This window comes from Lutjanus erythropterus, chromosome 14 (genome assembly GCF_056507025.1).
Source record: "Lutjanus erythropterus isolate fLutEry1 chromosome 14, fLutEry1.hap2, whole genome shotgun sequence".
NCBI classification, from domain to species: Eukaryota; Metazoa; Chordata; class Actinopteri; order Lutjaniformes; family Lutjanidae; genus Lutjanus; species Lutjanus erythropterus.
In genome coordinates this window covers 22,409,622-22,426,177 of record NC_139330.1, presented here as the reverse complement: position 1 = coordinate 22,426,177, position 16,556 = coordinate 22,409,622, and the positions used below count along the sequence as shown (strand labels likewise).

General features: G+C 41.3%; 1 protein-coding gene across 1 annotated transcript; it reads left to right on the top strand.

Annotated features, from left to right (window-relative positions):
* Positions 1–2,152: 2,152 nt before the first annotated feature.
* Positions 2,153–16,387, top strand: ndnfl (neuron-derived neurotrophic factor, like). The gene is made up of 4 exons (XM_084735842.1): positions 2,153–2,720; positions 5,365–5,616; positions 10,170–10,294; positions 14,285–16,387. Exons 2-4 carry the CDS (start codon positions 5,438–5,440, stop codon positions 15,715–15,717), a joined length of 1,737 nt encoding a protein of 578 aa, XP_084591968.1. The 5' UTR covers positions 2,153–2,720; positions 5,365–5,437; the 3' UTR covers positions 15,718–16,387.
* Positions 16,388–16,556: the final 169 nt, after the last annotated feature.

The window sequence follows — 16,556 nt, the reverse complement described above, 5'->3', positions numbered from 1 at the left end:
ATATAGTCTCTGTCCAGTAGGTTTCCACTTCATTACATTATGCCCTCACTATAACATGCAGGTTTTTAATTTCGACTCCACACAGACAGAGATTCACTCTGAAACTGAGCCCCGGGCAGCAAATACAAGCCACTGAGCTAAACAGACTAAACTTCAGCAAAACTTAAATCAGGAACAGAGAGGCTTAATATGAGAAAAAGATGAACACAGAGAAAAAGAGAAATCAAGAGGAACAGTAAATATGAAGCCACAGCTGGTTAGCTTAGCTTAGCTTAGCACAAAGAATTTGTCGGTTCCTGCCAAGAAACTGTCCCACACATAACCCTCCATAAGACCACAAATTTATATATCTACACATTGTTTTTTGTACAGAAGCAAACTAGAGATAACATGGTAATTAGTGAGCCATAGAGGTGCTGGTAGGCTGATTTTGTTTTTTTGACCCGGCTAGCTGGTTCCCATTGACAGTCTTTGTGTTAAGCTGCTAATCGTCTCTTGGCTCCAGCTTCACATGTAAGATTTCTGCATTAACACATGTAAAAATGACTACTTTTGTTCAATACTTTGTTGAGTTGTGTATTTACATTATATCAAATGTTTCCAACCATGTTTGAAATCCACTGGTCAAGGTAGCAGTGCATTTCAGATGGTTGACTGATGCAATAACTTGGGATATGTCAGAGCGAGGAAGGAAGTTGTGGAACACGTCTAAATTTAAAGCAAATAAAACTTTAATACATTATCTTATCCATAAGCGTGATGAGTCACTTGATCGATTTTCCTCTGCAGAGGTGGTTGTTTAAAAATTAACTGTCATGATCTCACAGTACTTCACTATGTCATCAACAGACGTCTTTTGTTATTGTTTTGGTGTGAGAGAGATGCCTAGTGGCAGAAATGACAAAACAGTGTCTAAATGTTGCCAAGGAAATGAAAAGCATATTTTCCGAAATCCAAACTATTCCTTAAAAAAAACATGAACACAATGAGTTGAATATTAAGACTGCTGTAGAATTTTGCACAACAGTTCATCTTAATTTAACAATTCCTTTCCCTAACTAACCTTGTATACAAGAGGGTAAGTATTGTGGTTTACTTACTTTTATATGTTAGTATATAACAACAAATGGCAACAATATGAGGCATTTCACTGCAGTCTGACCTTCCAGTAACTGGAAAGTTAAATACTAGTAAAATATGTGCAATTATTTATTTACTACGAATTACATACTTTCTATTTTTCTATAAACTTGAAGACCTGCAGCCCAAAACCATCCACAAGTAAACTGAAAACTGCATTAATATTTTCTGAATTTGAATCCAGTCAATGGTCTAAAAAACACTGAAATCCCAAAGAGATGTGTATCCATATTTGATAGCAGAAGTAGCAGACATACTACATTTTTAAAATAAACTAAGCCTATACATGAGCTCTGAAATGTTACTATTTAAAAATCATAATGCATCCTCTTTTTAGTATACAAATTGTACTTTCAGAAAAAAAACACAACCTTGTATCTCCATATTTTGTAAATTTTCATAAATCAATGCTATTGGTCACTATTAATGCCTATCTGTGGGTTTTTACGACTATTAAACAAATGAAAAGTATTAAATGAAGCAACCAACTTTGGCAACGCAGATTTCACTCATTTAAAAAATAAGCAGGGGTTATTTTCATTTCCTGAGAAGACATTATCTTGGACACGCAATGTCTGCAATGTTCAGATGTTTAGCAGCAGTAAGAAAAGGGTCAAAAGTCTAGTTTTACTCTTTTTATTTCACATGGCACAGCTTTTAATTTGTTTTAAAGGCAGCAAGCACACAAATATTTGCATAAATCCATTAAGTGTCTGATAGGCCACTCTTTCATTTAAACATGTTCATTTAGAGGCCATCTAAGCACCTGATTGGACGAGCGATAAGGGCACAAAGACAGTGTAACCTCTAACACACAGTCTGTAGCTCTCCCCCAATACAGATGTTATCACAGCAGCTAGAGAATGGTTAATGTATTTAACTTTTACATCACCTCCCCTTTCCCTAACGCTGCTCCTGACAACACACACACACACACACTCCCTCTCTCTCTCTCTTCTCATCACCACCCCCATTCAGCGACCTCACTGCCAGCCCCCTCACACTCACCCACTCGCTCCCTCACTCTCAGATTGCACATACAGATACACAAACACACACACAATCACACATGAGCCCATTTGAATTGCAAGTGAGCTCTGTTCACTACCAGAGGAGGTAAACACAGAGGGAACAACTGAGAAGAAGAACAAGGGGAGAAGAAAAAAAAAGACAGAAAACAAGAGGAGAAGAGGGCACAGAGAATCCAGTGACCGGATGACATTCACACAGTGTTCACCCGGACGAGCCCCCACGTGTGAGGGACAGAGAGAGACGGAGAGAAAGAGTGAGGAGAGTGCCACACTGGGGCGCACACAGGAGGTGGGACAGCCCTGAAGGGACACCTGAGCCCCTGAAGAGACACCTCCTGAAGTACAGGGAGTGAGCGGCAGCACCCCATGGGAGACAGAGTCGGAGGAACACCCGACAACAACCTGCTGTCGCTCCTCCTCTCCTCGCCACCGGCTCTCATCCCCTCCACCTCCTCCTCCTCCTCCTCCTCCATCCTCGCTCCCTCTCTCATTTGATCCCATCCCTCACTTCCCTGCGCAGGAGAGGGAGAGTGTGCACTGAGAGAGAAGGTAAGGGGAATGCATACATGCATGTTATTGTCCTTGCAGAGTGTGTGTGCGTGTGTGTGTGTGTGTGTGTGTGTGTGTGTGTGTGTGTGTGTGTGTGTGTGTGTGTGTGTCAGCGTCTCATATTTCAACTGGATGTGTAAGTCAGCAACTTGTTTCTTTGGATCAGTTCTTTTAGTGAGTGTGTGTGTGTGTGTGTGTGGTGTCTCTGGAGGGTTTTTTAAAAAGCTGAGACACATGCAGGGCACTTTTCATTTGTTGCTGGGGTCATTTGCATCACATTTTTGCATGTTTGAAGGCTGTGTTCCTCTGTTATCTGTGTGTTTTATCACTCTCTGTGTCTCTGACCACCAATGATCTTCTTGTCATTTGAAAAGAAAAGTATGACTGGAAAAAGAGCAGACATAAAGTAAAGACGCTGTACGAAAGTGTGTGAGACAGAAATAAACAAGACAAGGAGAGTGAAATGCAGGCACAGAGGGACAATGAAAGTAAGGAAGACAGGAGAAGGGTTAATATATTCAAATGTACATGCAGCGAGGTAGAAAATCAACCGTAAAATCCTATCAAGTTCCATGGTCGTTGCGTGTTGCCCCGCCATCATCTCATCAACCCCCACCACCACCACCCACAAACCACAGGCCAGCTCTTTGCCCACAGTAGTTTGAGGGGGACAACAGATCCTGCAGGGACCACCCCATGCCATTTAATCTGTCCCTGCCCACAGATAACAGAAGGCAGATGGTCCCTGCCAGAGCGCAGGGAGATAGAAGATAGCTAATACAATGTGTGGACAGATAGCGCACAGCACTCAACCTGTCCCTCTGAAACTGAGCCTGCATCAACTTCTTAATAAGAGGGCCAGATGAAGTGGAAAGCAGACAGAAAGAGAAGGACAGAGAGAGAAAAAGACAAACAGAGCAGAGTATCTTTAATTAAAACCCAAACAGTATCCAGAATAAACCGTCTGGGATAAACATAATGGAAAGAGGAAACTGAGCAGAGAGCGAGCGCGACCATCAAAGTCCTGAGCTCCTGTGTTTAAAGGGGAGTGTGTATTTATTTATAGAGGGCGGCAGTTAAGTTCACTGGGCTCCCTCTGCCTCTCTAAGACCCAGCCTTTTTGCCTTATGAAAATTCAATTGGCCATAATTTGCTGAGGAGCCGTATGCATATTTTATTAGCGGGCGCGTTTTGAAGAAGCAAGCCCGCCAAGCTTTTTTGTGTCTTCGTCTTTATCAAGATTGAATGAGGGGAGTGTGAGAAGGGCTGCGAGGTTGTGCAGCCGTCTGCTAATATGTGACACATTAGAACCCATTCGACATGGGGGCTAAAGTAAACACCAATCAGGTCCATGTGTCTGGCTAAAACACCGAAACAAATTCATTGCAACCTTGTATTTTTCCTCTGATTCCAGCCCTCTCTTTTTTCTTTCCAGTTGCACTTTCTCCTCTTTTCCCTCTCTCCATCTCTTTGCCTCTAATTACTCTAGGATCCAACATCCTCCTCTTCTTGCTCTCCATTTCCACAGCCCTCCCTTCCTTCCTCAACCTCCCCTCTCCCTCCCATTTCAATCTCTCCCCACTGCATGTTTCTCAGTTAAAGCTTTATGGGTCGTTCACTCCCCTCTTTCTTTGCAAGGATAATGAGCAGCCGCCTCTGTGCGACTTTGTAGCTGTGCGACGGTTTGTGAGTTTGGATCTCGGAGCGTCCCAGGGCCCAAAAGACTCAGATGTGCCTTCTGTAGCCGCCTTCATGGTTCCACTGTGATTGTCATCTGATCTATAGGGCACAGCACTGACATAATACACCTTGTTAGAGGAAGGCGGGGAGTGTGTTTGTGAAGACTGTGTGACTTTGAACAAATGTGTTTTCTCCGGGGAGAAGGAAGAACACTGAGACCTGTAATCATCCTATCCACTGTCACTAAATCCCACACAATCACACACCCATATATAAATATACACACAAAAAAGGAGAAAGGAGGAAGGAAACACTAATAGAGCGTGAAAGAAATGCAATAAAAGACAGGAAGACGGAGAGATACAGAAAGATCTGATACAAGGCGTTGCATTTATGTATGCTGATTGGATTTGACTGCATCAGAGCACCTCCAGGTGTTGTTTGTGCACCTCTCTCCACATCAGCATGGCGTCACATTCTCCTGATAAAATGGCCGCTAATACCCATGATGAAAGATATTTAGGAGAACAGACCCATTTGAACTCCCCGACTAAAAATAGAAATGTAGATGTAAAGGCATCGACTTCAGAGTGATATTAGCAACCCACTTCACACTTTGAAAAGTAGTGCGATGGGTGATTTTTTACAGTGAGTGTCAAGCTGTGCTATACACACACACACACACACACACACACACACACACACACACACACACACACACACACACACACACACACACATATCCCAGAGTAATATAGCATGGCAATTTCTTTCCCCCTGCATGAATAATTCTGTCTGAATAGGATAGGATGTTTCTTCATATCAATGAATCATCAGCCGCTACAGCTCTTTAGTGTCTGTGTGAATGGTACAGTAGAAATTTAACTAAGTGCGTTTGAGTGCTTTACTGTGGGTGTGTGTGTTGCTGATGGGCTCTGATTGATGGTCTTGACCTTTCCACTAGAGCCTGGGAGATTTCCAAGACGTGGTGATTGAGGAAGTAAAGGAGTGAAAGAGACAGAGAGCAAGAATCAGCGATGGCACCCATGTCCCTGTCCTGGTGTCTCGGTGCAGCTTTGGCGCTGCTCTGCGGCTCTCCGTGGCCTCAGGCACGCTCGGCCCTGGCACCTGAGAATGAGGTGCCACTTCGCCCGACTACATGGTTACCAGAAGGGAAGATCACCTCCATAACGCTCCCCAAAGGACGAACTCGCAGGTAGGGTAACAGATGGGATGGGGGAAAAGTATGAAGCATTCATGTGACAGTGTTGGGGAAGCTGCTTTGAAGCTACCAATTACTTCACACTGGAAGAAGTTGAACCACAGCAAAGGTACCCCGGGGAGAAATCTAGCTTGGTTAACTAAAACTACTTAGAAAAAGTAGCTCAAACTACTTTGTGAACATACAAAATAGACCTTTTTCACAGCAGCCATTTTGACATGAAATAAACACCGGTGATACCAGTGACACTAATTAATATTCCTCTGTCCAGGTCAGGGTGCTTCTATCACTGGAAAGACTGTGCTACACTATTGCATTAAATAGAATGATTTACATTACATTTACATTGTTTACGTTGGTAAACACCTTTGTTTACCCAACTATTCATATGAAAAGTTCTATTATAACAAGGGATGCACAAATACCAATACCAGCATCGGATATCAGTCCAATACTGTCCTCACGTACTTGTACTCGTATTCATAAAACTATGAGTAGCCGCTCGATACAAGTAAACATCTAAAGAACCGACACGATGCAGAGTTCAAGGTCTTTGCTGATGCTTACTCTCTGTTTTTTGGATGCACCTTCATCATCAGCGAGGGACTCGCTGTCCTCAACATCGTCCATCAATGATCGCAGAAACTGTGGAAACTGTTCGTAAAATTCTGTTTAAGTCCATATAAAACTGGAATAAATGCACCTGTAGACCACAACCAGCCGCTGTCCAATAAGTCCTGGCGGGTGTAAACTAGTTGAATGCCTCGGCAAATTAATCCGAAGACAAAGAAAAAACACCGCCACCACCTGTCTGTAACCCTCTTTTCTTCATAATAAGCTGCTACAACACGGCCTGACAACACAGAACACGCAACTTCACTCTTTGGGGTTCACAGCAGGGTGAACAAAACTGTTGCACACATGGCACCACACTCATACCTGTCCCCCCTAAATAATGACAGGTAGGAACTAATTAGCTTTTAGACAAGAGGGACATGAAGAAGAAACTTAAATAGTAACTTAAAGCAAAAAATGCAAAAAGTTCCAACTTGTCCACAGGTCATACATAAACCAGAAAAATAAAATACCCTAATGTTCTTGGGAAAGTACAAGAAATGTCAGCTTTGGTTTTGCGTATAATGTCCTTGAGTCAGTAGAAAAGCAATAGTAAAATAGAAATAAAAAATAATAATTTCTTTCCTTTTATGGCCCCAAATTGTTTGTAGTTTTAGTAGTTATCTACACAAAAAAATCTCAAAAAGTAACTTCACTTCTTGTGCATTACTATTGAATATTATACAATATTTCACTGAGTAAATATGGATGTGGTTGAACTACCAGTGGGCTACTGCAATATGAGGGTGAAGTACTAGTCAGCTGACTAATCATTGCACATTCATGATATTCATTTAATTATTTAAATGTATATTTTTGGGGAACAAAATGAGCTGTGAGGGCTAAATAATATCCACCTTCACAAAAACAAGTTTCAGACTGATCAACACAATGGATGACGTATACTTACAAATTAACTTGCTAAGTCTTCATCGTCCCCGGAGTCACAGTCCTGGTCGGTGCTGTTTTAATGTTAAATCACCTTGGTACTGTATTCCCTGGTTGTCAGTCAGGCCTCCATCAGTCTATAACACAGTTAACAAGAGAAAAGGTCCATTTTGTTGGTAGCCATTGGAGCTAGAACCAATGATCAGTTCCAGTGGTGATCAATCTGTGGATCATTTTTAAAGTAATCAATAAATTGTCTACTCCAGTGATTCCTGACTTGGCATTTATCAATACAACTGAGCTTCTGAAGTGCATACTTCTAATATCTTTATTATTACAATATCCAATAAACTACCTTCTATGATAGGCTGACTAAAGAACACACCTGCCTCTAACCTGAGTCAGCAAGAAAAAGTCACTCATTCAAATTTTTACTTTTACTGCCAAGTGAAAGTACAAATATATTTGCATCAAAACATACTTAAAGCACTAAAAGTAAAGTAAGTGAAAGCACTGATTATGTTTTAATGTAGCAGCTGGTAGAAGTGGGTCTAACTTGAATTACTTTATATACTGCTGGGTGGTTTGGATAGCTTTTAACCTACAATAATACATAACTTACTCGTTAGTTCTATTTTCTGTTATCAATATGCATATCTGAAAAGCAACTAAAGTTATCAAACAAATATAGTGGAGTAAAAAGTACAATAAGTCCCTCTGAAATGTAGATGAGTAGAAGTATAAGGTAGCAGAAAATGAATATAGTCAGGTAAAGTACCTCAAAATAGTATTTGAGTACAGCGCTCGAGTAAATCTATTTAGTTTCTTTCCACTGCAGGTGGACTCATCAGTAAGAAGTACTGGATAAAGTTTTTAAAATGGTGATAATGTGAATATTTAACTAAACATACAAAACACAAGAAAAGAAAGAGGCCAAATCAAAACACGGGCAATTTGACTGCATGTATGAAAACAGTATTGTAACAATATAAACTGGGAACATGAGGCGTCGATGAAGGAGTACTTGAGCTCTTCTGAGGGGCCCGTGGGAGTACAACAATGCAACAAAATAGGTTGGGAACCACTCCAGTGAACAGTATATAAAGTCAGAAAATAATGAATAATGCCAACAACAATGTACCTGAGCCCTCGGTCTTCAAATTGTTTGTCTTGTTCGATCAACAGCCTCAAATACAAAAGATATTTAATCCACAATTATATTAAAAAAAAATAAACAGAAAATCAGCAAATGCTCACATCAGAGAAGCAAATGTTTGACATCTTTGTTTGATAAATGTCTTCACTGAAACTGGATTTAAATTTGATCAACAATTTCCAAATAAAACTTCATCTTTGAACATAAATGTGCGTCTAATTTTGTCTGGTAAACAGACTTGAAATTAAGTTAAAACATCAGTGTCAACAAGAAGATCATTTCATACGTCTCGTATACAAGAAACAAAGTTGATCATGTCAGCAGAGATTTGTTTTGCTTTTGAAGTTACCTGAATTCTTGCAGCGTGCAGCTAAGTAAACTTACACTGACAAGTTTCTCCATCATTTCAGAATTTTTAGATAAACATTCTGCAGTCATGATCTAATTTCAATTCAATTCAACAGGCTTTATTGTCATATAAACAATATTGTCAAAGCATCCAGGATAACAATCCTCTGTACTCCTCTTCCATCTCAGATACAAACCATTGTGAAGGTCTGTCAGGTGGTCCACTGCCATTGTAGCTAGCATTAGCTGGGGGTGCTTGCATACTTTTCTCGTCCTATGTTATTGTAGCTTCATTCTGTTTCAGCGGCATAGCCTCACTTTCAGTATTCCCTCTCATGAAAGTAACGGTGGTAAGCTTTTGAGCAGAGGTTGGTACTACACATCTGTTTCTATGCCTCCATAACTGGAAGTCTCGCTAGTTGGATTCTTAAGTGAACCCAAGAATAAATCTTGAGGCCTGCTCATCAGATTTGCCCTTGTTTCCACTTCAATAACAAGTCACCAGCCATCTCCCGACCACCTTTCTAGACAGTGGCTGCTTCCAGCACCACTGTAGAGTGAGCGAGAGGAAGTGCAGCCCATTTGGCTTGAACCTTACACGCCAGTGCCAGTGCTCGCATTCTGAAACTGGGAGCTGAAAATTGCGAATTGCGTCTCCCTGTGTGCTGCAGTCTGTCCACCGGTGCGGTCATGCAGAACTGCACGGCAAATAATGAAGAGAAAACACTGATTCAGAAATTAATCACTCTATTAAATAAGCTGCAAAGCGCCCTTGAGAATGACAGTGTCGCACATCTGTTTGGAAACAACCGCCATCTGCACAGAATCATGAATAATGATGTTTGTAAGGAAGGAGAGCAAATATTTATTAACAGATAACCACGCTGTTGCTTAATTTTCACGAAGGGTAACTAGCTGTGAAGACATGGCACGTAACGGAGACAGACCTCTTCCATTCAAGTGTCTTTGTGGAGGTGAACAGTTTAACATTGACTCATGAGTTCACAGAAGACATTATCTGAATTAAAATATGACCAGACCACCACAGTGTGAACATGAAATGTCCTTTAACTGCCACTGAACAGCCATCTCATATGCAAATCCGTAAAACATCAGATCACAATAAGGGACGTAATAGTTTCTATGCTAAGCACGATCCCAGATAGTTCCAGCAAACAGGCAGATATCCATCTAAAACTGTCAATGCAGCCTTATCATGTGATTCCCAGGTCACCTCTCCTGATCTGCTATCAAATGACTGATCAGCATGTAGGCAAATGGAGAGACAGCAGATTGGCAGATGTTTGAAACAGTTGCAACGTTGAAATTTTCAAGCTTCAGGAGAGAAAGTTGTAAGCAGCCCACCGTATCATCAAATCATCCAACAAAATGAAAGAATGTTGCACAGTATGCACTGGGAGATATCTTGTCGTCTCATCCATCACCTTGCAGCTGAATTGAAACAGGATGTTATCTTTTTGACATTCCCCGTGATGAATCAAACAACTTCTTGTGGTTATCTTTGGTGTTTCCTCCGCAGGCTATACTTCACGCTGAAGAAGAAGGCTCCGGCGATGTCGGTGACGGTCAGCCCTTGTGACCTCCCCATCGAATGGAGCCTGGCTGCCCGCACCCTGAAGGACAAACCCCTCAAGAGCCTGCAGTGTGAGTGAACAGTAAGACCACAGCCCGCACCGACAGATACCCACTTCACCCTGAAGATCATCACTACATCTGGCTGAGCCGAGACGATCAATTAGATATTATCATCACTCACAGATAGGGATTAAGTAGAGGGCAAGGAATCTAATCTTACTTAACTTTATAGAGCTGTATGATCAGACTTTGTAGTACAGACATTAAGGATGAGGTGTAACATATGGAATAATTCATTGGCTCCACCAATGGGGGTCACATGAGAAATTGATCAGGCTGCCGTGAACCTAAGGTCCTAACAATGGCCAAATGTCTAATAATTGAATGGTTAGAAGTGTTAGGGCGTTTCTACTGTTGGTCACCTTTTCTGAATTGCAATATGATGAACTGTGGGCTAATATTTTGTTAATAATGTCCAAAACTTGATGTTTTACAGTCTACCATGCATGCCACATATAGGTTGCCACGATAGTAGCAGCAAAAGTACAAGAAGGATGAGATAAATAACATTCACCAAGGAATATAGTACTGACCCCTTTCAAAATAAAGGTTTGCTAACATTTTAATGGTAAGCAAAATGCTATGGACTGTCTTTGCTAGATTTTTAATTTTTGCTATTTGCATAATAGCTTCTTTGCTGAGCCATCAGGCAAATTAACTTTGTGCTAACTAGCAAACAGTGTCATGTTTTGTCAAATTTTTAGCTAGCTAGCAAACAATCAAACATTTTGATAACTTTTTAGTTAGCAGATAATCTAACGTTTTGATAAGAAATACATCAGACTGGCATATACAAGTACTTTGCCAAAACATCAGGCTGTGCTATCTTTTGGGGGATAGAAAACTGGAAAGCTCATACACAATAATGCAACTTTACATGTTTTTTAATAACAATTTTGACAAGTTTGTATACATTCATGACAAGTTAAACAAACCTTTGTTTCATAGACATGTCTAATAATCATTCTGTGGCCTTGCCTGAACCTTGTCTGAAGAGTGTTTGTGACGTCTTAATAAATTCAGGTTAATCAGTCAGCCATCAGGCTGCTTCAGTCTTCCCTCTTCCCAGTAGATCAATGGCTCACAGTGGACAGATACTTCTAATGCTGAACTACCAGGTATCGGTAGGCTTAATGTCGTCTGTAAATAAAACCTGTCAATAGACAACTGTTGATCTAAACTATGCTGAGATTTAGTTAGAGACGACAGTCCGCAGTTGCGGTGGGGGGTTTGACTTTGATAAGATTTAACTGTTGTTGTTGTTGAAGTCCTCCACAGTCTTGTATTGGTGACTCGTTGATGACGTAGGTGAATAAAGTGAAAACAGAGCTGCCAAAAGTTAACAGTGCACCTCCCATTCTTTCATACTCACTAGATGCTGACAGCACTCAGTTTTATTATATGTTTATTTAGGCCTACTTTTATTTGGGCAAGCAATCATAGCCACACTGATTAAATTATTTAATTCCAGTTTAAATCAATAAACTTGAATTTACTGAATGGAGATCCATTTTTACTTGTGTAACGGAGTGCTGCTTTATTTTAAGTCTGGATTAACTCATTTTAAACCAAGTTTTGCTCCCATTAGAACTAATCTTAGATTAAATTAATCTTTGTTGGTGCCACCCACTCATAGTCTTTTAATGTTTGCACCCTGGGGGTCATAGCTTTATTTTACCACTGCTGTTAGATCACATTTATAGTCTGATAAACTGGCCTATGTTTTCACAAGCAAGTATTTTCAAATGTCTTTCTTTATAAGGTATATAAGACAAATATTTTCACCCTACATCTGCTTACCCATTTGTTTATGTTCAAAGCAGAGAAAAATGAAATATGTTTTTCTATATGCCACCCACTATCTCAGACAAGGACAGAGACAGTGAGTGTGATCATATCTGGTTGTCACATTGTCATAAATTTTATATGAGGCTTTGGATTTGGATTTTAAAAGCTCATAAAATGCACACACATCAGCCGGACAGGGCTGCCAACTCTTGATTCAAACATTGAATAAACAATAAAATAAAACCGTGCTCTTGGTCTGCAATATTTTGTGCTTCGCAAACCAAAGAAATCAAATCAACTCAGAAGAATAAAAAAAAAACTATAGAGCAGCAAAATTACAAAGTGGCTTAAAACTGAAGTCAGTGTAATAAGTACGCTATGTCACCAAAGTAATCAAATTTCCAACCAAAAAGGGTACAGATTTATGGAAAATAAAATATGCCTTAGAGTGTTCCATGGGTACTTCTCCAGGTTAACTAAACAAGCTTCTCTACATGATAAAATAACATTATGAAGTTATAAAATGACACATGAATCATTCAGACCCTGAGCTCATGGGTCCCCATCGCCAGCCTGAATTATTCACTTTGATTCTGAAACATTTGGTCTCATTTGAGGAGCGATTTCTCGTCTCGAGGAGAGCTGAACAGTGAAGATGAGCGTTGGCGGGTTTATTCGTGTTTAACTGCCAGTTGCGTCATTCCAGTGAAGAGTGCGTACTTCAAAATGACAATACTTTAGATATGAATGGAAATACTGGTAACTACTTTTTAAGTAGTAATTGACATTTTATTTATTTATTTGTTCATTTATCAGGTGCTTGGGATTCTCTCTACATCAGATTCAGTGCTGTGTATCGTTTTAGGCAATTTGCAGTTTGTGTCCTGCAACCACCAAAACTCTTTTAAAAGTAGAATACAATGTGTAATTGTCACTGACATATAAACATCTAGTCAGTGGTACTTCTTCACATACCAGAAAACAGTTTAATATTTTTTCCCAAATAAAAGATTTTACTAGTTGATTCTCAGGGGGTGACTTACTATTACCAAACTACCAAGGGCCCTATTAAAATGCCTCATAAACTTAGGGTTAAGAAAGTTTTCACTAATTAATTATGTCTTTCCAAAACACCATAGCCTAAAATGGCATCCGAATAAGTTAATTCATGAGTGTCTCAGGGCCTCTCCACTGACTTCAACTATTCAATAATGAAATGATTCAGAAAGAGAGTTGCCAAGCAAACCATCAGCATGGTGTACAGACTTGAAAAATGAAGCTAAGCTACCCCAGCTGTGCTTAAAAAAGGAGGAGGCAGGAGGATACGAAAAGACAGCACCCAAGCCAGCCATAGGCAGTTCACCCCGCTGCCGTCTGGCAAGAGATACAGAGGTAACCACTGCGGTACCACCAAACTGCAGAACAGCTTCTTTCTGGAGGCTGTGAGACTTCTCATTTCATCCTCTGCACTTAACCATAAATAAAAGGGTTTTTTAATTACCTATTTTTTTATTCAAAGATTGAAAAAGGGGGCAAACAAGAAACGTGGAGGCCCCATTACTACAGAATCTGCTAAAATCACCACTGTTGATTTTCTAAGTTCCTTCAACATTGACATGCTAACTGAACAGAGAAACTTTACCCTTTCTTTAGATGAATGTGAAAATAGCCTTCTAGTGTCAAAGTCTGTACATCATTCTTCACAGTGAAAGTCAAACATCCAAGTGACGTAATAATAAAAGCACATCTTTGAGTCGGGGTGGCAAGATACCAAAAAACAAAATACCAAATAATACCACACTAAAGCATTGATGGTTTGATATTTTGTCACAAAAATGAAAAACAACAACAAATGACATCCTTCATTAAATAATGAATCTTGCATGTACAGTATTTTATGTTTGTTTAAGTGCTTTTGCTTTCCTTCTTTATGTGCAAAAATTGTCTTGGCATGAATACTTGATTGTACAAATACAAAACAAAAACAATGCAGTCATCAGTAGTGGTTCTTTTATTTAAAAAATATATAAAAAATAATAAAATAATGAACCAGGTAATATCATGGTAGATACTATTACAGTCCAGCACAGTATCAATACTTTTTTTTAATGTGATTTGTGATATATTACTACATCCCTATTTTTGAGCTGCTGAGATTTTGATCAGTTATATATTTGTAATTGTGTTTTTTGTTTGTTTTTTAATTCACAGGGAGCACTAAAAAGAGTATGCCTGAGGTATGGTGGCGAGGTCCTGGTACTGAGGAGAAAATGCACAGTTTCACAGGCAATGCAGTGGACACCTACACAGGTCCTTCCCACCCCCACGCTTCCATCTACATCCTGAGGCTGCGCTCCAAACAGCAGAACACCAGAGCTACAGTGTACCTCCATGAAGGCCTGGGGCCCTCGGGCACCTTCCCTCTGCTCCCAGCTGACCCGCGAGTTCACACATTAGGTGTCGGCATGACCAGTGTCACCCTCAGCTGGGCGCCCAGTGCCTCCGTTACCAGCCTCCCACACACAGAGAAAAGTTATAATTACTGTGTCCTCGTCAACTCCCAGAAAAACTACCACAGCCTCTGTGCAGCACAAGAGAGCATGAGGAAGGAGAAGGACCACAGACAGGAGAAGAAGGAGAGGAGGAGGAGGGTGACCGTTTGGCCGATTTTGAAGGAGTGGTGGTGGCAGCAGTGGGATGCTTATCCTGAACCCCAGACTCCACCTTCCTCCCTCTCTGATGAGTACGCTGACCTCCAGTGTGTGTGTCAGGGGACAGAGAGCGTTTGCACTGTCTCTGAGCTCCTGCCTGACACCCAGTATTACTTTGATGTCTTCGTGATCGACAGGCTGAATGGGACCAGCGCTGCGTACAAGGGGACGTTGGCTCGAACGCACGAGGAGGCTCGTCCGGCGATCACCACGCTGAGAGAAGGGGAGCTGAGATGGGTGACCTTCCGCGACAGAGGCTCCAACTCTGAGCAGTTCTTCAGTTTCCGTCCTCGGGGTTTGCAACAGAGTGGTCTCCTCACCTTGCAGAGCTGTGGCACAGGTGAAAAGGTCAAGGTCACCGTGTCCAGTAAAGGTCAGGTGTTGACCTCACAGGCTGTGGGGGGTGATTTAGCGCACATTTGGCTGCAGGGAAGTCCATCCTACCTGATCCACCTGGAGAGAGACGGAACTACCACAGACCACATCTCAGACGCAGCTCTACCAGGAGGTTTGACGGCTTCAGTCAAAATGCAGACCTCCTCAGCCTACCACCGCAGAGGAGTCCCATCTCTGCCCTCCACCTTGCAGATAAAATCCTTCAACCGGTTGCGTGGCTGCAACAGTGTCACGCTGGCCTGGATGGGCACAGAGGAGAGAAGCCTGTACTGCGTGTACCGCAGGAAGCTGGGAAACCGTGAAGCAGAGGCGTCAGCTCTAACTGCGCCCTGTCTGGGGCCAGAGTCACGCTCTGACACCGAGAGAGTTCTCTGCAAGTATTTCCAGGAGCTGAATCCTCGGCGGGCCGTTACTACAGCTGTGATCGGGGGCCTGGAGCCAGGGATGGCCTATGTGTTTGATGTCTATCTAATGAGACGCTGGGGGATCCCTATCAAGTACGCCAGCAAGATGGTGAAGACCAGAAAGGAGTGCTGAGCTGCTGCCCCCTACAGGAGGCTTTTAGACTGTCCCAGTTGAGGGGAAAAAGCATCGGCCATGGACATGCTGTAAAGACTGACCATGAGAACGAAGCCATTTGACTGTTGTGGAGAGACTGTTACCATAACAAGGAAATCTTCCCTCTGGAGGAGTGATGAAATATTCAAACTCCACTTGCACTATCCATGCAAGTGGATGGAAAGCATATGAGAAGGATCTGCACACCAGCAAAAGTTCATAACATTTACAATACAACTCTCGTGCTTTTGTCATTTTGTTTTTCATTGTTGATCATGATAATGACGTGCCAGTTGTCCAAGTGCTTATTTTGTGTGCGAGTACAAAGGACAGATGAGGTTTGAGATGACAGAGTCAGTACAAAAACAACAACAGAGACTGTGCCAAATATGCAACAGAAACAGATGGGGCAATAATTGGATAACATCTGAGACAGGGGGGTTTGCAGTGTGTATCTCCAGTGCTGCATATTGTACAGGCTTATAAACACAGATGGGTGCAATCTACAGATGCTTAGTTCAAAGTCAGTGTGTATCTTTGTGTACTGCTTTCGCATGGAGCAGTGAAAAATACTTAGTGACTTGCCTCATTGTCTTTGATGTATTCTTGTGCTGCTTCAAACGCACCAATAAATACTGGGGTATCTGTACATTCTTGACTGAGTGATGCATGTGTAAACTGGACTGTCAAATTAGATGTCATTGCTACCAAGTTGTTTTCAGATAGCTTTCACTTTTAGTATAATAGACGAGGCACTGTGCAGCTCAATGCCATACTGATTTGTGACATTTAAGTGTAGGGTGAATAAATGTGTTTAT